At 42.4% G+C, this 25,179-nt stretch overlaps 1 protein-coding gene across 1 annotated transcript in view; it reads left to right on the top strand.

The window, feature by feature from the left end:
• The window catches only part of trpn1 (transient receptor potential cation channel, subfamily N, member 1), a 48,338-nt gene that overhangs the window by 13,707 nt on the left and 9,452 nt on the right, over positions 1–25,179 (top strand). Inside the window, exons 12-25 of the mRNA XM_038972358.1 lie at positions 295–393; positions 2,135–2,263; positions 2,587–2,715; positions 3,131–3,247; positions 3,457–3,555; positions 3,920–4,120; positions 4,507–4,605; positions 5,075–5,281; positions 9,305–9,406; positions 9,666–9,764; positions 9,879–10,028; positions 10,182–10,289; positions 23,096–23,293; positions 23,955–24,164. Coding sequence (XP_038828286.1) covers positions 295–393; positions 2,135–2,263; positions 2,587–2,715; positions 3,131–3,247; positions 3,457–3,555; positions 3,920–4,120; positions 4,507–4,605; positions 5,075–5,281; positions 9,305–9,406; positions 9,666–9,764; positions 9,879–10,028; positions 10,182–10,289; positions 23,096–23,293; positions 23,955–24,164 — 1,947 coding nt within the window. The remainder of the gene's footprint in view (positions 1–294; positions 394–2,134; positions 2,264–2,586; positions 2,716–3,130; positions 3,248–3,456; positions 3,556–3,919; positions 4,121–4,506; positions 4,606–5,074; positions 5,282–9,304; positions 9,407–9,665; positions 9,765–9,878; positions 10,029–10,181; positions 10,290–23,095; positions 23,294–23,954; positions 24,165–25,179) is intronic.

Genomic DNA, 25,179 nt, shown 5'->3' with positions numbered 1-25,179 from the left:
TGTTTGTTTGTGTTCCACATAAACTTCCAGCTCTCTCTCTCTCTCTCTCTCTCTCTCTCTCTCTCTCTCTGTCTCTCTCTCTCTCCTCTCTCTCTCTCTCTCTCTCTCCTCTCTTTCTCTCTCTCTCTCTCTCCTCTCTTTCTCTCTCTCTCTCTCTCTCTCTCTCTCTCTCTCTCTCTCTCTCTCTATGTCTCTCTCTCTCTCCTCTCTCTCTCTCTCTCTCTCTCCTCTCTCTCTCTCTCTCTCTCTCTCTCTCTCTCTCTCTCTCTCTCTCTCTCTCTCTCTCTGTATCAGAATGGGGAGACGGCAATGCATGTTGCTGCTCGCCACGGTGGACTGCGTATGATGAGAGCCCTGAAAGAGGAGGGAGGAGACCTCACCTGGAGATCTAAGGTAAAGTAGAAACACTTTTCTGTGTCTAACCAGTGTAACAATGACACATTGAGTCTATTTCCCACTTTCAGTAGTCTTAAACACTTCCTTTTTGTGGTCATGTATGTGTTTTTTCATGTGGTTGTACATTTCCGAAGTGCCTTCGGAAAGTATTCAGACCCCTTTACTTTTTCCACATTTTGTTATGTTACAGCCCTATTCTTAAATTGATTCAATCCCCCCAAAATCCTCATCAATCTACACACAATACCCCATAATGACAAAGAGAAAACATTATTTATTTATTTTTTGCAAATATAAAACAGAAATACCTTATTTACATACGTATACAGACCCTTTGCTATGAGACTCGAAATTGAGCTCAGTTGCATCCTGTGTCCATTGATCATCCTTAAGATGTTTCTACAACTTGATTGGAGTCCACCTGTGGTAAATTAAATTGATTGGACAGGATTTGGAAAGGCACACACCTGTCTATATAAGGTCCCACAGTTGACAGTGCATGTCAGAGCAAAAACCAAGCCATGAGGTCGAAGGAATTGTCAGTAAAGCTCTGAGACAGGATTGTGTTGAGGCACAGATCTGGGGAAGGGTACCAAAAAATGTCTGCAGCATTGAAGCTCCCCAAGAACACAGTGGCCTTCATCATTCATAAATGGAAGAAATTTGGAACCACCAAGACTCTTCCTAGAGCTGACCACCCCGCCAAACTGAGCAATCGGGGGAGAAGGGCCTTGGTCAGGGAGGTGACCAAGAACCCGATGGTCACTCTGACAGAGCTCCAGAGTTCCTCTGTGGAGATGGGAGAACCTTCCAGAAGGACAACCATCTCTGCAGCACTCCACCATTCAGGTCTTTATGGTAGGGTGGCCAGATGGAAGCCACTCCTCAGTAAAAGGCACATGACAGCCCGCTTGGAGTTTTCCAAAAGGCACCTAAAGACTCTTAGACCATGAGAAACAAGATTCTCTGGTCTGATGAAACCAAGATTGAACTCTTTGGCCTGAATGCCAAGCACCACGTCTGGAGGAAACCTGGCACCATCCCTACGGTGAAGCATGGTGGGGGCAGCATCATGCTGTGGGGATGTTTTTCCGCGGCAAGGACTGGGAGACTAGTCAGGATCGAGGCAAAGATGAACGGCGCAAAGTACAGAGAGATCCTTGATTAAAACCTGCTCCAGAGCACTCAGGACCTCAGACTGGGGCCAAGGTTCACCTTCCAATAGGACAACGACCCTAAGCACACCGCCAAGACAATGCAGGAGTGGCTTCAGGACAAGTCTCTGAATGTCCTTGAGTGGCCCAGCCAGAGCCCGGACTTGAACCAGATCTAACATCTCTGGAGAGAACTGAAAATAGCTGTGCAGCAATGCTGCCCATACAACCTGACAGAGCTTGAGAGGATCTGCAGAGAAGAATGGGAGAAACACCCCAAATAGAGATGTGCCAAGCTTGTAGCGTCATACCCAAGAAGACTCAATGCTGTAATTGCTGCCAAAGGTGCTTCAACAAAGTACTGAGTAAAGGGTCTGAATACTTATGTAAATGTGATATTTCCGTTTTTTATGGAGTATTGTGTGTAGATTGATGAGGGGGAAAAAACTATTTAATCCATTTTAGAAGAAGGCTATAACCTAACAAAATGTAGAAAGTCAAGGGGTCTGAATACTTTCCGAAGGCACTGTATGTGCATGCATGCATGTGTGTGTTTATATATGTGTGTGTTTCTGTATTCATAGGCTGGAGAGAACCCTCTCCATGTCGCTGTGCGCCACTGTCATGCCCATGTGGTGGAGGACATTCTCACCTATCTGACCAGTGAGAGAAGCCGTGAGGAAGCCCAGTGCTGTGTGAGCCAGGGGAACAGGGTGAGAATAAGACTCATGATAATAATCAACATTTATGCCATTTCACAGACCGTTTTTATCCAATGAGACTTATCCACTGGGATTAAAACCCGCCACTCTGGCGTTGCAAGCGCCGTGCTCTACCGACTGAGCCACACAGGACCAGATGATGGGATAGCGGTTCTATTATAAAAATATTACTGTGATCATTGTTCTATTATAGAAATGTTTTTCCATTTTGCATTTTCCATTTACATTTCCATGAAATTTGGCCAACTCCTCTTTGTATGTCACTTTATTTGTTGATTTTGACGTACCAGTTTTCTATTGTTGTGTGACTGCAGAAAGGGGAGACATCGTTGCACTTGGCTGCTGAGCTGCAGAAGGAGAGTGTCCACAGAGAAGGAGAAGACGTACACATTATCAAGACTCTGATGGAATATAATGCAGACATCACTGCAGCAACCAGAGAGGTATGGCACAAGGAACAGTCTGATATCATGATTTGTATCTTTGTATTTGTGTGTCAACAATAGCTATAGCATTTTATTAATTTGTCTACAAACACCCTATACATTGCGCCGATAGTGTTAAACAACTTGGTGGGAATTGTAACATGGATCATGTTATGGAGGATCGCTACAATACAATCCCCAAAAATGTCAAGTTTTCAAGATTATACTTTCAGTATAGAGTAAAAACTGTGATGTTGATGTGAAGTGAATTATCCCTTTAAGCAATGCTGTACACTACAGCAGATTGAGGTACAGTACAATATGTTCTGTTTGGTAGCTGAATAGTAGTTAGATGTTCTGGTGTATGTTATTGAGGTGTACAGGTAAATCTGTGTCTCATTCGGTTTCTCCCTGCTCTCGGCTGGTCCTGTAGTCCTGTGAGACTCCCTTTCACTACTGTGCCAGAGTGGGCAACACTGACGTCCTACAGGAGATGCTCAACAGTGTTCCCTCCAGTCGCCTGCAGATGGCAGTCAACAAGCACTCCAAGGTACTGATAGAATTGTGTTACTTGGGTGTTACTGGAGAGTTTCTCATGATATTTAAATATTGGTTTACTGCTGTAAAATAACTGGTACTGCTGTTAAATGGGTATTTTGCGGGTGAGTATAATTCCGAAGTGGCATGAACTGTCTGCTGCCTTATGGTTATGTAGTGTTATTGTTTTACTGAGAGGGCACTCTCTGTGGGCCCATACAGAATGGCTGGTCCCCGTTGTTATTGGCTTCTGAGAGAGGTCACACAGAGGTTGTTAGAATCCTGCTTCAGAACCACGCCAGGGTGGACGTCTTTGATGAGGTGAGGGCCCTGGAATGTTTCAGACTTTTCCATTGGCTAATTCAATATACTGTACCACAACTTAACTCTGTCTCTTAAACTCTGCCACTGCCTGCTGAGCTGTAAAACGTTCATTTTGCTGAGTCACTGCAATGTGGTCATCATGACTCAAGCAGGATAAAAGCCAAAGAAGATATAACATCGTCATGTCTGTGCTGCGTGCCCTAATGAACAAAACCCTGATGTATCCTACAGGACGGCGAGGCAAATCTCCACTTACAAAACCAAAACTAGCGTTTGTTATGGGACAAGTTTACATAGTCCCTCCCTGTTACGGTTTCTTCCGTTTGGCGCCTAATGAACACAACTCTGATGTATCCGACAGGACGGCAAGGCAGCTCTCCACTTGGCAGCAGAGCGGGGCCACGAGGACATTGCTGACATTCTGCTGTCCCATAAGGCCTTTGTGAACGCCAAGACCAAGCTGGGCCTCACTCCACTACACCTGGGGGCCCAGAACGGCTCTGCCAGCCTGGTCAGACAACTGGTGGAGACACACCTGGCCAGCATCGACGCTCTCTCTCTGGTCAGTGAGCTGAGCAATGACCCCTCAACTATGGAGGTCTAGAGAACATGTCCCTAGTCATAGGAAATAAAAGAGTACATTTGGTTATTATTGGGGCAGATGTCATATATATTCTCATAGGCATCTGTGTGTAACCTTGTTTAACCTGAACTCACAAGCTCACATTCTGTTCTATTATATTGAAGTGAAACGAAACGAGCGTTGGGGTCAGTCGAGTTTCACAAGGCTAATCTGTGTGCTCAAGGGAAATAAAGTTATTATCGAACACCTAGCAAAGTCTCTTGCCATATCTTTCTCTTTCTTAAGAAACACTTTTATTTGTCCACTCCTGATCCATAAAGAGAAATAAGGTGTTCTGAACCTCTGTGTGTGTGTTTGACCCCCAGACTAAGCAGACTCCTCTCCACCTCGCTGCCATCAGTGGACAGCTGGATGTGTGCAGCAGCCTGCTGCATCTCAGAGCAGACATCACTGCCACAGACATAGTGAGTCTGTTTCTCTGTCGGACACTGCCTTTGTCTGTGTGTGGCTATTAAATAGACAAATTAAAATGTAAATCTTGCCTGAAGGAAATTTCTCTGTAGTCGTAACTTCAACAATCTCATTTTACATACCAAGTCCTGGTCTAATTTCTTCGTTATTTTACCTGTGACTTTCCTATCAGCATGGCCAGATTCCCCCCTGGTTGCATTTAACTATTATTCATCCATCTATCCTAGCAGACGCACTTATCCAGCGCAATTAGGGTTGAGTGCCTTACTGAAGGGCACATCGACAAATTTGCCACATAGTCAGCTCTGGGCTTTGAACCAGCAACTTTTCAGTTATTGGCCCAACACGCTTAACCACTAGGCTACCGGCCGCCTATCCCCCCCATCCATACATCCATTCATTGGTTAATTCAGTTAGTCATCCATCCATCCTTCCATTCATTTATGTCTCTCTTGTCCCCAGCACGGCCAGACGCCCCTCCACCTGGCTGCAGAGAACGACCATTCTGAGGTGGTCAAGCTGTTCCTGAAGCACCGTCCAGAGCTGGCCACCCTGGCCAACGTGGAGGGGGCCACCTGCACCCATATCGCTGCGGCCAAGGGCAGCCTGGCCGTCATCAGGGAGCTGCTCAAGTTCAAACAGGGGGGAGTGACCACGCTGAGTAACAAGGTCAGAGGTCAGGGGTTAGGAGTCACAAGGAGTCAGGAAGTAGTGTTTCTCTGTGCTTGGCTGAAAATGTAACATGGAAACAGAACAATAGAGAATTACAATGTTATAGAATAACACAATAATTCCACAACAATGTCAGAGGGCAGGAGGGTTTTGCTCTGTTTTAATTTTTTAATTTAATTTTACCTTTATTTATACAGGTTTTTCTCATTGAGAGGAAACAATTACACTCTTCTATGATATATACATCGATCAAGTATTTAAACTCCACCAACGAAACTAGATCATCAAATTTTTAAATGTTCAGGAGAGAATTCCAGGACCACAGAGCTAAGTAACTAAAACTATTTCTAGTTCTAATTTTTGGTACTGTTAGAAGCAAATGAGAATGGGACCTTAATTGATATTTATTTACTGACCTGACTAAAAAAGAACAGAGATAAAATTGCATTTTACCCAATATGGCCTTATAAATCAGTGTATACCAGTGTTTAAGCCTACGCAAGGTCAATGACGACCAGCCAACAGCGCTGTAGAGATCACAATGATGTGTTAGACGTTTTTGATTTGTAATGAACCTGAGGGCTGCATGATACACTGAATCAAGTGGTCTCAGGGTAGTGGTTGAGGCCTGCATATATATAACATCACCAAAATCTAAAACCGCCAGTAGTGTATATCGTACCAGCACCTTCCTGGCCTCAAAGAAAAACCAGCCTTATGCCGGTAATAAAAACCTCGTTTCAGCTTGAGCTTCCTTATAAAGTTCTCTACATGCACAGTGAAGCTCAGCTTATCATCAACCCACACACTCAAATATTTGTACACTTTAACTTGCTCTATAGTATGTCCAGCCAATGTAGCAGTGACATGATTAGTAACATGTCTGGCATTTGAAAGTACCATGCATTTTGTTTTACCTGAATTTAGAACCAGCTTTAAATCATACAGATTCTGTTGTATGATGTTAAATGCTCTTTGGGCATTTTCAAAAGCTAAAGATAAACTACTACCACTTGAATAAAGAACAGTATCATCTGCATAAAAATGAACATACGCTGTTTCAATAAGATCCCCAATGTTGTTGATATACAAAATGAACAACAGTGGGCCCAAAATAGATCCTTGCAGAACACCTGAGCACACCTCTATGGACTCAGATTTACAACCATCCGCCATTGCGCATTGTGTATGATTTGATAGGTTATTTATAAACCAATCTAGAGCATGACCAGTAATTCCACAACATGTTCTTGTCTGAAATGGAACATAGTACTGTAACGGTGTATGAATTATAATATGAGTGGCTTGGCTGGCCATAGAAAGGAAAGGAAAGTAATAGAGAAAATATTCCCTTATTGATGCGCAATGAATTGGCTGAAAAGATTTGGCATGGGCCCTCGGATCCTCAAAAAGTTCTACAGCTGCACCATTGAGAAGATCTTGACTGGCTGCATCACTGCTTGTTATGGCAAATGCACAGCCCTCAAGCGCAAAGCGTTACAGAGGGTGGTGCAGATGGCCCAGTACATCACTGGAGAGTGATGGTGTCCTGCATCAGATGACCTGGCCTCCACAATCCCCCGACCTCAAACAAATTGAGATGGTTTGGGATGTGTCAGACCGCAGAGTGAAGGAAAAGCAGCCAACAAGTGCTCAGCATATGTGGGAACTCCTTCAAGACTGTTAAAAAAAAATCCAGGTGAAGCTGGTTGAGAGAATGCTAAGAGTGTGCAAAGCTGTCATCAGGGCAAAGGGTAGCTATTTGAAGAATCTCAAATATAGAATATATTTTGATTTATTTAACACTTTTTTGGTTACTACATGATTCCATTTGTGTTATTTCATAGTTTTAATGTCTTCACTATTATTCTACAATGTAGAAAATAGTAAAAATAAACAAAAACCCTTTAATGAGTAGGTGTTCTAAAACCTTTGACCGATAGTGTATACACACATAACACATACACATACAGTTGAAGTCGGAAGTTTACATACACCTTAGCCAAACACATTTAAACTCCGTTTTTCACAATTCCTAACATTTAATCCTAGTAAAAATTACCTGTCTTAGGTCAGTTAGGATCACCACTTTATTTTAAGAATGTGAAATGTCAACATAATAGTAGAGAATTATTTATTTCAGCTTTTATTTCTTTCATCACATTCCCAGTGGGTCAGAAGTTTACATACACTCAATTAGTATTTGGTACCATTGCCTTTAAATTGTTTAACTTGGGTCAAACATTTTGGTAGCCTTCCACAAGCTTCCCACAATAAGTTGGGTGAATTCTGGCCCATTCCTCCTGACAGAGCTGGTGTAACTGAGTCAGGTTTGTAGGCCTCCTTGCTCGCATATGCTTTTTCAGTTCTGCCCACACATTTGCTATAGGATTGAGGTCAGGGCTTTGTGATGGCCATTCCAAAACCTTGACTTTGTTGTCCTTTAGCCATTTTGCCACAACTTTGTAAGTATGCTTGGGTCCATTGTCCATTTAGAAGACCCATTTGCGACCAAGCTTTAACTTCCTGACCGATGTCTAGAGATGTTGCTTCAATATATCCACATAATTTTTCTCCCTGATGATGCCATCTATTTTGTGAAGTGTACCTGTCCCTCCTGCAGCAAAGCACCCCCACAACATGATGCTGCCACCCCCGTGCTTCACGGTTGGGATGGTGTTCTTCGGCTTGCAAGCGTCCCCCTTTTTCCTCCAAACATAACGATGGTCATTATGGCCAAACAGTTCTATTTTTGTTTCATCAGACCAGAGGACATTTCTCCAAAAAGTACAAACTTTGTCCCCATGTGCAGTTGCAAACCGTAGTCTGGCTTTTTTATGGCGGTTTTGGAGCAGTGGCTTCTGCTGAGCGGCCTTTCAGGTTATGTCGATATAGGACTCGTTTTACTGTGGATATCGATACTTTTGTACCTGTTTCCTCCAGCATCTTCACAAGGTCCTTTGCTGTTGTTCTGGGATTGATTTGCACTTTTCGCACCAAAGTACGTTCATCTCTAGGAGACAGAACGTGTCTCCTTCCTGAGCGGTGTGACGGCTGTGTGATCCCATGGTGTTTATACTTGCGTACTATTGTTTGTACAGATGAACGTGGTACCTTCAGGCTTTTGGAAATTGCTCCCAAGGATAAACCAGATCTGTGAAGGTCTACAAAAAAGGTCTTGGCTGATTTCTTTTGATTTTCCCACGATGTCAAGCAAAGAGGCACTGAATTTGAAGGTAGGCCTTGAAATACATTCACAGGTACACCTCCAATTGACTAAAATTATGTAAATTAGCTTATCAGAAGCTTCTAAAGCCATGACATCATTTTCTGGAATTTTCCAAGCTGTTTAAAGGCACAGTCAACTTAGTTCATGTAAACTTCTGGCCCACTGGAATTGTGATACAGTGAATTATAAGTGAAATAATCTGTTTTTTATTTTACTCTTATTATTATCTTTCCTGATGCCTAGTCACTTTACCCTGCCTTCATGTACATATCTACTTCAAATACCTTATTATTATCTATCCTGATGCCTAGTCCCTTTACCCTGTAACAGCAGCACATTGATCTGGTACTCCCTGTAATAGCAGCACATTGATCTGGTACTGGTACTCCCTGTTTATAGCAGCACATTGATCTGGTACTGGTGCTCCCTGTAATAGCAGCACCTTGATCTGGTACTGGTGCTCCCTGTAATAGCAGCAAATTGATCTGGTACTCCCTGTAATAGCAGCACATTGATCTGGTACTGGTACTCCCTGTTTATAGCTCTATTCTTGTGTATTTTATTCTCCTTGTGTTACTATGTATATATATATATATTTTTTTTTAACTCTGCAATGTTGGGAAGGGCTCGTAAGTAAGAATTTCACCTTAAAGTCTACACCTGTTGTATTTGGCGCACGTGACAAATATAATATAATTTGATATGATAATCAAAGGGATAAGGGGTGATTGATAAGCTTAGTCACCAGCTTGACTGTTTTATCCATTCTGTCCACTTTCCTTCATCCCCAGACCAATGGCTCCTGTCCTCTGCACCTGGCGTCTGCTGGGGGACACACCGAGGTGGTGAAGGTCCTCCTGGAGGCTGGGGCGTCTGTAGCTGAAGAGGACGCAGTGAGTGATGGAGAGAACACAACCTCACCTGGGGTGGACTGACCAAAGACTGACCGCAGACTGACCAGAAATTATGACTAACTAGTTACTGACTAGCTACATTTATTCAATTTAGTTTTAGGGTGTCATACAAAACCCAGTCTACAGTAAAGAATAGCTCAACAGAGATTGATTCATTCAAAAGTAGCTCAGATCGATTCATTCAAAACAGGCTCAGATCGATTCATGCAAAAGCTTATTAACTTTCTCATCTTCCCAGGAAGGGATGACAGCCATTCACTTGGCAGCCAAGAACGGTCACACACACATCATGGACGTGCTGAAGGGAAGCATCTCCTTTAAGATCACCAGCTCCAAGGTATCTGTCCCTACTCTTAAAACTAGAAAATGTTAACTACAGTAGGATACCTTATATACTGTAGTAGATACATTTGTTTAGGTATGTTGATTTGATGTGTAACTATGATCCCAGACAGGGTTGACTGCGTTGCATGTAGCAGCCCGTTTTGGTCAGGTGGACTTTGTCTCAGAGATCCTTACCAAGGTGCCGGCCACCATGCGCAGTGACATCCCAAACAGTAACAGTAGGGAGGGAATACCAGTGCAGCAGCCCCCTTCAGAGGTAGGTAACGTTATAGTGCCAACCCCACAACTCACTTATGACCAGAAAATCAACAGTCTTCCCCCATGAATAAAAGAGTCCTTCATAAAAAGTCCTTAATTGTGTGTGTGTGTGTGTGTGTGTGTGTTCCATGTGTGTGTGTGTGTGTTCCAGTCAGGATACACTCCCCTGCACCTGGCTGCCCAGTCTGGCCATGAGAGTGTGGTGAGATTGCTGCTCAACTCCCCTGGTGTACAGGCAGACAAAGTGACAGACATACAGGTAAGCTTTTTTCGTGTGTGTGCATGCGCGTAAGTGAATATGTGTGCATATAGCAATGCGCATGTCCCCATCGCGACGTCCCCCAAAGGCTAACTTGCTAGCCCCGGTCTACTAACTGCTAGCTTGCCTGCCCCGGTCTGCTAACTGCTAGCCCCTGCTAACTGCTTGCTTGCTAACCCGGGGTGGTAACTGCTAGCTTGTTTAGCCCCGGCCTACTAACTGTTAGCGTGGTAGCATCGGCCTGCTAACTTTCTGTAAATTACTACAACTACAATACCTCTTTCGCCATCTGGCTTGGATCCTTAGTCAACACGGCGCCCCGCCGCACCACCACGACAGTTCTGCCGACAAATACTCCATCCGCTGTGCCTTCAACCGGCCTCCGTCGGACGTCGGAGCAGACGCTTCTACTAGCCCCGGGCTACTAACTTTAAACGCTGCGTCGCTAGCGTAGTAACGACTACTCCGCGGCTTCCCTGTTCCTTCTATTGCTGCCCCCTGAACCCTATGATCACTTGGCTACATAGCTGATGCCCGCTGGACTGTCCATTAATCACGGTACTCCATTCTGTTTATTTTTTTTATCTGTCGGCCCCAGCTGCGAACTCAGGCTCTGTGTGTAGTTAACCAACCCTCTCTGCCCATTCATTGCCATTTTACCTGTTGTTTTAGCTGATTAGCTGTTGTCTTACCCGTTGTTGTCTTAGCTAGCTCTCCAAATCAACACCTGTGATTACTTTATGCCTCGCTGTATGTCTCTCTCATATGTCAATATGCCTTGTATACTGTTGTTTAGGTTAGTTATCATTGTTTTAGTTTACAATGGAGCCCCTAGTTCTACTCATTATACCTCTGATACCGCTTTTGTCCCACCTCCCACTCATGCGGTGACCTCACCCATTATAACCAGCTTATCCAGAGATACAACCTCTCTTATCATCACTCAGTGCCTGGGCTTACCTCCGCTGTACCCGCACCCCACCATACCCCTGTCTGCACATTATGCCCTGAATCTATTCTACCACTCCCGGAAATCCACTCTAGGCGACCAGTTTTGATAGCCTTTAGCCGTACCCTCATCCTACTCCTCTGTTTCTCGGGGGATGTGGAGGTAAACCCAGGCCCTGCGTGTCCCCAGGCACCCTCATTTGTTGACTTCTGTGATAGAAAAAACCTTGGTTTCATGCATGTCAACATCAGAAGCCTCCTCCCTAAGTTTTTTTTTTACTCACTGCTTTAGCACACTCCGCCAACCCTGATGTCCTTGCAGTGTCTGAATCCTGGCTTAGAAAGGCCACCAACAATACACCTCCGCCGTTTTCAATCTGGATCTCAGCGATCACTGCCTCATTGTCTGTAGCCGCTATGTTTCTGCGGTCAAACGAGCACCCCTCATCACTGTCAAACGTTCCCTAAAACACTTCTGCGAGCAGGCCTTTCTAATCGACCTGGCCCGGGTATCCTGGAAGGATATCGACCTCATCCCGTCAGTTGAGGATGCCTGGTCATTCTTTAAAAGTAAATTCCTCACCATCTTAGATAAGCATGCCCCATTCAAAAAATGCAGAACTAAGAACAGATATAGCCTTTTGTTCACTCCACACCTGACTGCTCTTGACCAGCACAGAAACATCCTGTGGCGGACTGCAATAGCATCAAATAGTCCCCACGATATGCAACTGTTCAGGGATGTCAGGAACCAATACACGCAGTCAGTCAGGAAAGCAAAGGCTAGCTTTTTCAAGCAGAAATTCGCATCCTGTAACTCTAACTCCAAAAAGTTTTGGGACACTGTAAAGTCCATGGAGAACAAGAGCACCTCCTCCCAGCTGCCCACTGCACTGAGGCTAGGTAACACGGTCACCACTGATAAATCCATGATAATCGAAAATTTCAATAAGCATTTCTCAACGGCTGGCCGTGCCTTCCTCCTGGCTACTCCAACCCCGGCCAACAGCTCCGCCTCCCCCGCAGCTACTCGCCCAAGCCTCCCCAGCTTCTCCTTCACCCAAATCCAGACAGCAGATGTTCTGAAAGAGCTGCAAAACCTGGACCCGTACAAATCAGCTGGGCTAGACAATCTGGACCCTCTCTAAAACTATCCGCCGCCATTGTTGCAACCCCTATTACCAGCCTGTTCAACCTCTCTTTCGTATCGTCCGAGATCCCTAAAGATTGGAAAGCTGCCGCAGTCATCCCCCTCTTCAAAGGGGGTGACACCCTAGACCCAAACTGTTACAGACCTATATCCATCCTGCCTGCCTAAAGTCTTCGAAAGCCAAGTTAATAAACAGATCACTGACCATTTCGAAATTTACCGTACCTTCTCCGCTGTGCAATCCGGCTTCCGAGCCGGTCACGGGTGCACCTCAGCCACGCTCAAGGTAATAAACGATATCATAACCGCCATCGATAAAAGACAGTACTGTGCAGCCGTCTTCATCGACCTGGCCAAGGCTTTCGACTCTGTCAATCACCGTATTCTTATCAGCAGACTCAATAGCCTTGGTTTTTCTCATGACTGCTTCGCCTGGTTCACCAACTACTTCTCAGACAGAGTTCAGTGTGTCAAATCGGAGGGCCTGTTGTCCGGACCTCTGGCAGTCTCTATGGGGGTGCCAAAGGGTTCAATTCTCGGGCCAACTCTTTTCTCTGTATATATCAATGATGTCGCTCTTGCTGCGGGTGATTCCCTGATTCACCTCTACGCAGACGACACCATTCTGTATACTTCTGGCCCTTCCTTGGACACTGTGCTAACTAACCTCCAAACGAGCTTCAATGCCATACAACACTCCTTCCGTGGCCTCCAACTGCTCTTAAACGCTAGTAAAACCAAATGCATGCTTTTCAAATCAAAATCAAATCAAATTTATTTGTCACATACACATGGTTAGCAGATGTTAATGCGAGTGTAGCGAAATGCTTGTGCTTCTAGTTCCGACAATGCAGTAATAACCAACAAGTAATCTAACCTAACAATTCCACAACTACTACCTTATACACACAATTGTAAAGGGATAAAGAATATGTACATAAAGATATATGAATGAGTGATGGTACAGAACGGCATAGGCAAGATGCAGTAGATGGTATATAGTACAGTCTATACATATGAGATGAGTAATGTAGGGTATATAAACATAAAGTGGCATAGTTTAAAGTGGCTAGTGATACATGTATTATATAAAGATGGCAAGATGCAGTAGATGATATAGAGTACTGTATATACATATACATATGAGATGAGTAATGTAGGGTATGTAAACATTATATTAAGTGGCATTGTTTAAAGTGGCTAGTGATACATTTTTACATAATTTCCATCAATTCCCATTATTAAAGTGGCTGGAGTTGAGTCAGTATGTTGAACCGTTCACTGCCCGCACCCGCCCGCCCGACTAGCATCACCACCCTGGACGGTTCCGACCTAGAATATGTGGACAACTATAAATACCTAGGTGTCTGGCTAGACTGTAAACTCTCCTTCCAGACTCATATTAAACATCTCCAATCCAAAATAAAATCTAGAATCGGCTTTCTATTTCACAACAAAGCCTCCTTCACTCACGCCGCCAAACTTACCCTAGTAAAACTGACTATCCTACCGATCCTCGACTTCGGCGAAGTCATCTACAAAATAGCTTCCAACACTCTACTCAGCAAACTGGATGCAGTCTATCACAGTGCCATCCGTTTTGTTTTACCAAATCACCTTATACCATCCACCACTGCAACCTGTATGCTCTAGTCGGCTGGCCCTCGCTACATATTCGTCGCCAGACCCACTGGCTCCAGGTCATCTATAAGTCTATGCTAGGTAAAGCTCCGCCTTATCTCAGTTTACTGGTCACGATAACAACACCCACCCGTAGCACACGTTCCAGCAGGTATATCTCACTGATCATCCCCAAAGCCAACACCTCATTTGGCCGCCTTTCCTTCCAGTTCTCTGCTGCCAGTGACTGGAACGAATTGCAAAAATTGCTGAAGTTGGAGACTTTTATTTCCCTCACCAACTTTAAACATCAACTATCTGAGCAGCTAACCGATCGCTGCAGCTGTACATAGTCCATCTGTAAATAGCCCACCCAATCTACCTACCTCATCCCCATACTGTTTTTATTTTATTTACTTTTCTGCTCTTTTGCACACCAGTATCTCTACTTGCACATCATCATCTGCTCATTTATCACTCCAGTGTTAATCTGCTAAATTGTAATTATTCGCTCCTATGGCCTATTTATTGCCTACCTCCTCGTGCCTTTTGCACACACTGTATATAGACTTTCTTTTTTCTACTGTGTCATTGACTTGTTTATTGTGTTATTGGCTTGTTTATTGTTTACTCCATGTGTAACTCTGTGTTGTTGTCTGTGTCACACTGCTTTGCTTTATCTTGGCCAGGACGCAGTTGCAAATGAGAACTTGTTCTCAACTAGCCTACCTGGTTAAATAAAGGTGAAATAAAAAAATATATATAATAAAACAAGCAAACAGGCAAGGGAATAAAAAAATATTGCTAGAACCTATTTCTGAAATTCAAAATATCAGACATTTGAAAGCTCTAGTTTTGACCTTCATAATACCCCTGATGGCAGTAACTTTACAAGCACTAATTATGGTCAATTTAGCCTGAGAATAGTATCTAGTTATGGTAAGGGGTGAAATAAGTATAGCTAGTTATAATTGTAACGGTTTGGCAGATTATAAAAAAGATCAGTCTTTACATGACTAAAAGAAAAGGAATATAGCATATACTGTTTACAGGAAACTCACTCTACATCCTTAGATGAAGTTACGTGGAATAAGGAATGGGGTGGTGAAATAATTTTCTGTCATGGACAAAGGAACTCAAAGGGTGTGATGATATTAATTAATGTTGAATGTTGATCTGAATGTGCAAATAATCAGGAATGATTCGCAAGGAAGGTGGATCCTTTTGAATATGAAAGTGGACGAAAAAGAGATTTGGCTCATTAATCTATATGGTCCAAATCAGGATGATCTACACTTCTTCGAAAACATTTATACCAATTTATTGAACTTACATGCAACAAATGATCTAATCATTATGGTAGGAGACTATAACACAGTGTTAAGTACCTCAATGGACCGTAAAGGTAATCACTCTACAAACTATCATCACCGTGCCCTTAAGGAAATCACAAATATTATGGACACATTAGAAATTGTGGATATTTGGAGACTAAAAAACCCCGACCTAGTGAGATATACATGGAGGACACTTAATCAAGCTAGTCGTCTTGACTACTTTCTTTTCTTGACTACTTTCTTGTCTCTTTCTCTCATGCATCAAAGGTTAAAAAAGTTTTAATAGGAGACAGAATGCAAACGGATCAGCATCTAATTGGCATTCACATAACTCTTATAGATTTTCCACGTGGACGGGGATATTGGAAATTTAATCAAAGTTTACTGGAGGACAACTTATTTTTAACTAAGACAAAAGAATTTAGAACTGAATTTTTCCAGTATAATATAGGTTCAGCAAATCCCCTTATTGTTTGGGATACCTTTAAATGTACCTTCAGGGGTCATTCAATTCAATATTCATCAATAATAAAAAAGCAGTTTCTGGCTAAAGAAACAAGACTAACAAGGGAAATCCATGAACTAATAGTACAGGTAGATAGCAATAAAAAACGATACTACAGAGATACAAAATAAGTTAGAGGAAAAACAAAAAGAACTTAAGGAACTAATTCAAGAACGATCTAATGTAATCCTTTACAAAAATAAAGCAAACTGGATGGAATATGGAGAAAAATGCACAAAATCCTTCAGGAATCTCCAATACGGGAATGTTAACAAAAAGAATTTGCAGAAACTCGTTACTGAAGACGGAGTCATCTATGATTCTCCGAATTATATTTTAAAAGAGGAAGCTAATTATTTTAGGCAGATGTTCTTTTCCATCTCATCCTCTCCCACTGAATGAAGAGTAGGGTAAGGAATTCTTTCCAAATAATATAAAAATGGAAAATTAACAAAATGTACAGAAAGATCAGTGCGAAGGCCAAATTACAGAGGAAGAACTTTTTGAGGCTATTAAACCCTTTCAGTCTGGAAAAACCCCAGGGCTATCAAGTATTTTTTGATATACTAAAAGCTCCATTGTTAGATTGTTTTAACTACTCCTATAGAAATGGTAGTCTGTCAGGTACTCAGCAGGAAGATCTGATTTCTCTATTATTTAAACAAGACCCAGATGGCAAATATAAAGACCCGGTCTATCTAAAAAAAACTGGAGGCCCCTTACACTTCAATGTTGTGATGGAAAAATACTAGCAAAATCCATAGCACTCACAATTAACCCTTTCACACGTACCATCACACGGGTGTGATCGTTCTACAGTGGTCCCTGAAGCTTACGATCACACCTGTGTGATTAGAACACTCATTTAGAACGCTCGTTTAGAACGGCCAGTTTCGAATGACGCAACAATCAGCGTTTGAGTTGGCCACACTTTTTTCAGAAACTATTTACACAAACACAGTCCTTACAAAGTTATGTCCAGAATGTGAGCAGTTTATTTTTGGATTCAATGTTCAGATATTCACAGAAGAATATATAGCATAACACAATCATCCTAACCGGAAAAATGTAGGCTACATTTGTCCTAGCGCTAACTGAGGAAAGATTGACCCAACACACGCAGTCATATTTTCTAACTCTCGGCTGACAAACTACAATATGAATTAGCTAATAGCAATTACTATGTATAATTAATCACATCACGGGTGAGCTCACCATTGATCGAAATAATTAGGTAAAGCACTTTTTAGAAATCGAAAGTAATCCGACTATTAGTTTCAGCGCGCACCCATGCATTTTTTCCTCACAGAAACCGAAGACAATAAGAGAAGACGAGATGAGTTTGGTCTGTTTATAGTATGCATGTTGAAGGGGTGTGTCATCTACCGTCGTTCACATCCCACCATTCATTTTCGGAAGTCCTCAAAAAATGAGTGAACTCTTACTCACCTCATTTTGTTATAACGTCTTTGGTCAAACAGACGATTACGTGAACCCAGAATGCATTGAATGTCAACAAACATGGCTACACAGCTGGAATTAGCTTAGCTCATCATAATCAGTACAACCTTCAAAAAAGTATTTTACACACATAATATGTGCCCATTACAATCTGTGCAATAATCGGAATGCATGATTTGTCACCTAGATTTGAAAACATGTGAATAAAACCGTAAATACACAAATAATTGCCACACAAAACATTTTCTGATAGTGATTTATTGATACAAGTGGCGCGTGCCGGCAGTCAACCACGTACCATCTCACTGTAAACCATTCAGTGTTGTTGTTTATGTATGTAGCTAGTGAGCTAAGCTGAAGCATTAGCAATGTCTTTCAAAAGGAGACAACAAACAAATGTGGAAATTCTGGAGATTTTTTTAAAATTCTGACAATGAGTCAGAGTATGAAAGTCAGGAATCAGATTCTGACAGTGAGTGAGGAGCTGCCCCCCAACCTTGTAGCCATTGAGAACCCTAAATCTGAATTTCCCTTGTCCACTGACGAAGTCCCAGGTCCCTTTGAAGATGCTGGTGGTGATGGAGGCATACCAACAGTGGATGAAGTACAGGAGTTCTGTGGTAGCTGGAAGGCCACCAGTCATTTCACCCCTCCTGGCCCTGCTGTTTGCTTTGGCGAGTCCCAGTCTGGAGTGCAACGCCCCTTGCCATTTCCAACTGAGGCAGAGTGCTTCAAGTTGTTTCTGACAGAGGAGCTGGTGGGAGACATAGTAGAGACCAATCGCTATGCCTTGGAGCTACAGGATAAGAGAGAGCCAGGAGTGGGGGACAACCACAATTAGTGAAATGTATACATTCCTGGTGACAGTAAAGACTGCTTTCTAGTTCTGCTGCTATGACTGCATTTCATCAACGCTACTACCATCCTAAATGACCCGTTATACAAAATAAGAAATGTTAACAGCTGGCAGTAAAGTGGCATGACAAACGAGACGTCCATGTCCTCTCCACTGTCCATACAGCAACCATGTTGGCCACAGGGAAGGTGGACCACCTGACGGGAGAGAGAAACAAACCAGACAGAGAAACATCAAACCAGACTGCGTGCTTGACTATTACCTCAAAATGGGGGCAGTGGATAAGGCTGACATGATAAACAGCTTTGTGGAATGCACTCAGAAAACGACCAAGTGGTATAAGATATTTTTCCAGGGTAGCGTCAACATGCCAATACTTCTGACGCATTTAGCATTGTTTTACAGAACTAATAGAATAATGTAACTAGCTACATAAGCACGATTGAATATAACACCATAAAAGGTGAGTAACATGAGTAACGTTACCTAGCGGTTACCCGCGGTTATAAGGAATATACACAAATATATTATGCTCCATTCACACAGTGAGCTACAGTAGAAACGGTATAACACGACACAATAACGTAATTAGGCACTTACTTTGATAGAAACGCAGTCTTGATTTGAAGATGGGTCTCTGTAGTGACGCTTCTAGCACTGAGACGCTGTGCCACTTGGGAGTCATAAGGCCAGGGTAGCTTCGAAATACAACACATGCTAATACTTCCCTGACGCAATTAGCATTGTTTTCCAGAGCTAATAGGAGAATGTAGCTAGATACCTAAGCATTGAGTATAACACCATAAATGTTATGAAATGAGTAACGTTACATCGCGTGTCCGCGGTTATAAGGAATATACACAAAAACATGATGTTACAGTAGAAACGACATAACACGACATGCAGAAACTATTATAACGTATTAAGGCACTTTGATAGAAACGCACACATTTCCAAAGGTATTATTGGTAACGAAAACAACTTTGATTTCGATGCAGGCGACAGGTGGAAAATATGAACACGTGTATGCAGGACGGCAGATGAGTAAATGTCCTGCACAAACAATTGAGAAGTGTTTGGGGAATTTTGTCCGGGTCAGAAATGTCAAAAAAATTAATTGGTCCGCAAAAGTAAAAATGACTACTTTTATGTGAATGAATGAGGCGGAACACACCTCATTTCAAACTGTTATTAGAAAATAAAAAACTTGTTAGAAAATAATTTAAAATTGACAAATAAAACAGGCTGCGTGCTTTGGTTTGAGGGCAGCACAGATTAAATGTACTGTTACATAACAATCACATTCTTGAATGGAGAGAACGTTCTAACATCACGTGCATAAAAAAACTCACGCTGGGGCGACCGTTAGAAATATTTGGAACTCACGCATGAAAGGGTTAAAAGGGTTTTACCAGGTTTTGTTCATCCTGATCAGACAGGTTTTTTATATGGACGATACATTGGAGATGATATACGACAACTACTAGAAATAATAGAACATCATGAAACGTATAAGAAGCCAGGAATGGTATTTATAGCGGATTTTGATAAAGTAAGACTGGATTTTATTTATAAATGCCTGGATTTTTTTCAATTTCGGTAATTCTCTTATAAAATGGGTAAAAATAATGTATAGCAACCCCAGGTGTAAAATAGTAAATAACGGCTACTTCTCAGAGAGTTTTGAATTGTCAAGAGGAGTTAAACAAGGGTGTCCGCTGTCACCATATCTATTCGTTATGGGCATCGAAATGCAAGCTATTAAAATCCCATCCAATAACAACATTCGAGGGTTAGAAATCCAAGGCTTAAAAACAAAGGTGTCCATGTATGCCGATGACTCAAGTTTTATGTTAAGTCCGTAAGCTAGATCCCTGCAATGTCTCATTAAAGATCTAGATAAAATACCTGTCTATTTATGGAAAAATTGCCCTGATTAACTCCTTAGTCATATCTCAGTTTACTCACTTACTTATGGCGCTGCCTACTCCTGATGATTCGATTTTCAAATCATATGAGCAAAAAATATTTTGCTTTATCTGGGACGCTAAACCAGACAAAATAAAATGAGCCTATATATAATGAATATGAATTGGGTGGGTTGAGATTATTAAATATAAAAGCACTAAACCTCTCTCTAAAAGCTTCACTCATTCAAAAGTTTTATTTGAACCCTAAATGGTTCTCAAGTAGATTAATAAGAAAAGCTCATCCATTGTTTAAAAATTGCCTTTTTGCCTTTGTGCAGATTGCCATGTTTCATTTTCGATTAATTGAAAATGATACTTTTTTCAAAGTATCTGTGTTTTTCAAACAAGCATTGCAGAGCTGGCTACAATTTCAATTTCACCCCCCTGAAAAGATACAACAAATATTATGGCTGAACTCAAATGTACTGGTTGATAAAATACCTGTATTTATGGGAAAGATGTTTGAAAAGGGTATTGTGTTCTTAAATGATATTGTAAATTGTAATGGTAGAGTTATTTCCTTCATGGAGTTATCAGAATTGTACGGGAAGGTCTGCTCAATCCAAGAGTACAACCAATTGATTACAGCATTGCCCATTAAAATGGAGGAAGTGGGTGGCAGCGGGAGGAGGTAGGGAACTGGTCTGTCTGCCCAATATAAAGGATCAAAACTGGCGAAGGAATAAAAATATCATAAATAGGAAAGTATACCAGTTTCATTTGAGGACCAGGATGTTGACAACTGTGCCATACAGATTGCAAAATAGTTGGGAAGAGATTTTTGATGTACCGATTCTATGGTATGAGTTGATATATAAAACAACGCAAGATTCAAGACTTTGTGCTTTCCAGCTAAAATTATTATATAGAATTCTTGCCACCAACAAAATGTTGAATATTTGGGGCATAAAATCATCGAAGCTCTGCAGATTTTTTTGTGAGGATACAGAATCAATAGACCAACAGCCCTCAGGTAGCCTGTTTCTGGTCTCAGGTTCAGGAATGGTTGAAAATGCATAACATTGATCTAAAATTGACCCTAGAAATAGTACTGTTAGGAGATCTGGAGAGACCGGGTCAGTCAATTACTAATACTCTTAGTAAAAGTATTTATCTTCGACACGCAATCTGTAGATTCGATTCGATTAGATAGATTGAAATTGTACGTTAAACATCATAGCATAGTTGAAAGACATGTGTTGCGTAGAAACACGAAGTGGGTGGCCAGCAGAGATAGATGGGATGGGCTGAGGGAAGCTGAGGGAAGCTGGTATGTGGAGTTGGAGACAAGTGGGAGTGGAGTTGCTGTGTGAGAGAGAGAATGATGGTCAAAAGATAAAGGGGAAAAAAGTCAAAATAAAACATAAAAGTACATTTGAATGACACTAAGTGGCAGTGTTTTTACAACTAATGCCGGTTTGCCTGAGGCTGATGCCGTGCAGGTGTTTGTACACATGCATATACACACTCTCATTCAAATAAACACATACAAGAACACACACATACATGTAATAGTGCCAGACATGCACACAAACATATAAAGTAGGCATTGCTGTTATGATTTCAGTTGTCCTTGATATCCTTTGTTTTAAATTTATAATTTAGTTAGATTTTTTTGCATTGTTGTTTGCTCTTTTCTTCTGTCTTTTCCTTTTTTCTCTTTAGTTCATTCTCTTGGTTGTTGGTGCATTGGGGGGTTCTTGGGGGTGGGGAATTAATTGTATTTTTTCTTTTTTTTTCTTCCGGGGGGAGACTGTGGAAGGGGTCTCGAATGGTGGAGGGACAGCTTTTGGGGAACTGTGGGGGGATCTTGGAGGGTTTGGGTTTCACAAGATTGTGATCATGAAAAAGGAAACTATGACATACATTTTATATCACTATCATGCACACGCACCCTCACACATAAGGATGGCTCTGTTGCGGAAAGACTGATACATGTTTGATAGTGTCTTGATGCTGTATTGTTTGTCCATCATGTTCTAATACTTTAATGTTACCCCTTCCTTGTGTTTTTTGTAATAAATAAAAAAATTACAAATTATTTAAAAAATAACCCGATGGTCACTCTGACAGAGCTCCAGAGTTCCTCTGTGGAGATGGGAGAACCTCCCAGAAGGACAACCATCTCTGCAGCACTCCACCAATCAGGCCTTTATGGTAGAGTGGCCAGACGAAAGCCACTCCTCAGTAAAAGGCACATTACAAAATGAACAGAGCAAAGTACAGAGAGATCCTTGATGAAAACCTGCTCCAGAGCACTCAGGACCTCAGACTGGGGCTAAGGTTCACCTTCCAACAGGACAACGACTCTAAGCACACTGCCAAGACAACAAAGGAATGGCTTCAGGACAAGTCTCTGAATGTCCTTGAGTGTCCAGCCAGAGCCCGGACTTGAACCCGATCGAACATCTCTGGAGAGACCTGAAAATATCTGGTGCAGTGACGCTCCCCATCCAACCTCATAGAGCTTGAGAGGATCTGCAGAGAAGAATGGAAGAAACTCCCCAAATACAGGTGTGCCAAGCTTGTAGCGTCATACCCAAGAAGACTCGAGGCTGTAATCGCTGCCAAAGGTGCTTCAACAAAGTACTGAGTAAAGGGTCTGAATAGTTATGTAAATGTGATATTTCAATGTTTTATGTTTAATAAATTAGCAAAAAAAAATTTTTTTTTGTTTTATCATTATGGGGTATTGTGTGTAGATTGATGAGGAATAAAAACAATGTAATCCAATTTAGAATACGGCTGTAACGTCACAAAATGTGGAAAAAATCAAGAGGTCTGAATACTTTCTGAATGCATTTTACATGAGTGTATGCATTTTGTGCAAGAGTTTATGTGTAAATGTTTGTGTGCATGTGCGTGTTTTGCAAGCTTGTGTGTGAGCATATGTGTACGGTATATACGTGTGGGGATCTGCCAGACTGACCGTCCTCCTGTCCCTCCCCCTTCTCCTCAGGGCTCCACCCCCCTTCACCTGGCAGCCCAGAGTGGTCACATGTCTGTGGTGGGGCTGCTGCTGAGCCGCTCCAGCTCTCTGCTGCACCTGAGGGACAAGCAGGGCCGCACCTGTCTGCACCTGGCCTCCGCCAGCGGCCACGTGGCCATGGTCAGAGTGCTGCTGGGCCAGGGGGCCGAGATCAACCACACCGAAGAGGTGAGACTGACCTGGAGATGGAGATGTTATGGGGAGAATATGTGGATGTTATGGAAACATTATGGAGAGAGTATGAGGATGTAAGGGGATGTTATGGGGAGAGTATGAGGATGTTATGGAAACATTATGGGGAGAGTATGAGGATGTAAGGGGATGTTATGGGGAGAGTATGAGGATGTTATGGAAACATTATGGGGAGAGTATGAGGATGTTATGAGGATGTAAGGGGATGTTATCTAAATATTATGGGGAAAGTATGAAGATGTTATGGAAACATTATGGGGAGAGTATGAGGATGTTATGAGGATGTAAGGGGATGTAATGGAAACAATATGGGGATGTTCTGAGGATGTAAGGGCATGTTATGGAAACATTATGGGGAGAGTATAAGGATGTAAGGGGATGTTATGGAAACGTTATGGGGTAGTATGAGGATGTTATGAGGATGTAAGGGGATGTTATGGAAACATTATGGAGAGAGTATGAGGATGTTATGGAAACATTATGGGGAGAGTATGAGGATGTTATGGAAACATTATGGGGAGAGTATGACAATGTTATGAGGATGTTATGGGGATGTTATGGTGACATGGTGACAATAATAAAAAACTATGCCAGATCACACACTAATTCCATTGACACCTGACCCCCCCAATTCTAGAGTGGCTGGACCCCGCTCCACTATGCAGCCAAAGCAGGCTGTCTGGACATGGTGCGGTTCCTGGTGGAGAGTGGGGCGTCGGCCAGTGTAGAGTGCCAGGGGGGACGAACACCACTGCAGTACGCTGCCGGAGATAACCACCAGGGGACGGTTAGCTTCCTGCTACGACGACAAGAGAACAACATACTGAGACTGCTGGAGGACAGGAAGGTTGGTGTTCTCTCTCTCTTTCTGGCTGTCGTTCTGCCCCTGAGCAAGGCAGTTAACCCACTGTTCCCTGGGCGCCGAAGACGTAGATGTCGATTAAGGCAGCCCCCGGCACCTCTGATTCAGAGGGGTTGGGTTAAATGTGGAAGACACATTTCAGTTGAAGGCATTCAGTTGTACAACTGACTAGGTATCCCCCTTTCCCTTTCAATATTCTCCCTATATTTTCTACTTTCTTTCTAGTCTAACCACAAGATGTCAGCAAACCGCAATTTTAATAGAACAGGCACTGCCAGAACATATTTTTAAATCAATGTTGTTGATGAGTACCTAGTTTGTGTTTGACCTGATGGTGTGTTGGTGTGTGTTGTCTGTAGTTTGTGTTTGACCTGATGGTGTGTTGGTGTGTGTTGTCTGTAGTCTGTGTTTGACCTGATGGTGTGTTGTCTGTAGCTTGTGTTTGACCTGATGATGTGTTGGTGTGTGTTGTCTGTAGTCTGTGTTTGACCTGATGGTGTGTTGTCTGTAGTTTGTGTTTGACCTGATGGTGTGTTGGTGTGTGTTGTCTGTAGTTTGTGTTTGACCTGATGGTGTGTTGTCTGTAGTTTGTGTTTGACCTGATGGTGTGTTGGTGTGTGTTGTCTGTAGTTTGTGTTTGACCTGATGGTGTGTGTTGTCTGTAGCTTGTGTTTGACCTGATGGTGTGTTGGTATGTGTCGTCTGTAGTTTGTGTTTGACCTGATGGTGTGTGTTGTCTGTAGTTTGTGTTTGACCTGATGGTGTGTGTTGTCTGTAGTCTGCGTTTGACCTGATGGTGTGTGTTGTCTGTAGTTTGTGTTTGACCTGATGGTGTGTGTTGTCTGTAGTTTGTGTTTGACCTGATGGTGTGTGTTGTCTGTAGTTTGTGTTTGACCTGATGGTGTGTGTTGTCTGTAGTTTGTGTTTGACCTGATGGTGTGTTGGTGTGTGTCTGTAGTTTGTGTTTGACCTGATGGTGTGTTGGTGTGTGTTGTCTGTA

The sequence above is a fragment of the Salvelinus namaycush genome, chromosome 32 (genome assembly GCF_016432855.1).
Source record: "Salvelinus namaycush isolate Seneca chromosome 32, SaNama_1.0, whole genome shotgun sequence".
Lineage (NCBI taxonomy): Eukaryota > Metazoa > Chordata > Actinopteri > Salmoniformes > Salmonidae > Salvelinus > Salvelinus namaycush.
Note: the sequence above shows the minus strand (reverse complement) of the source record. Positions and strands in the feature narration are given on the sequence as shown.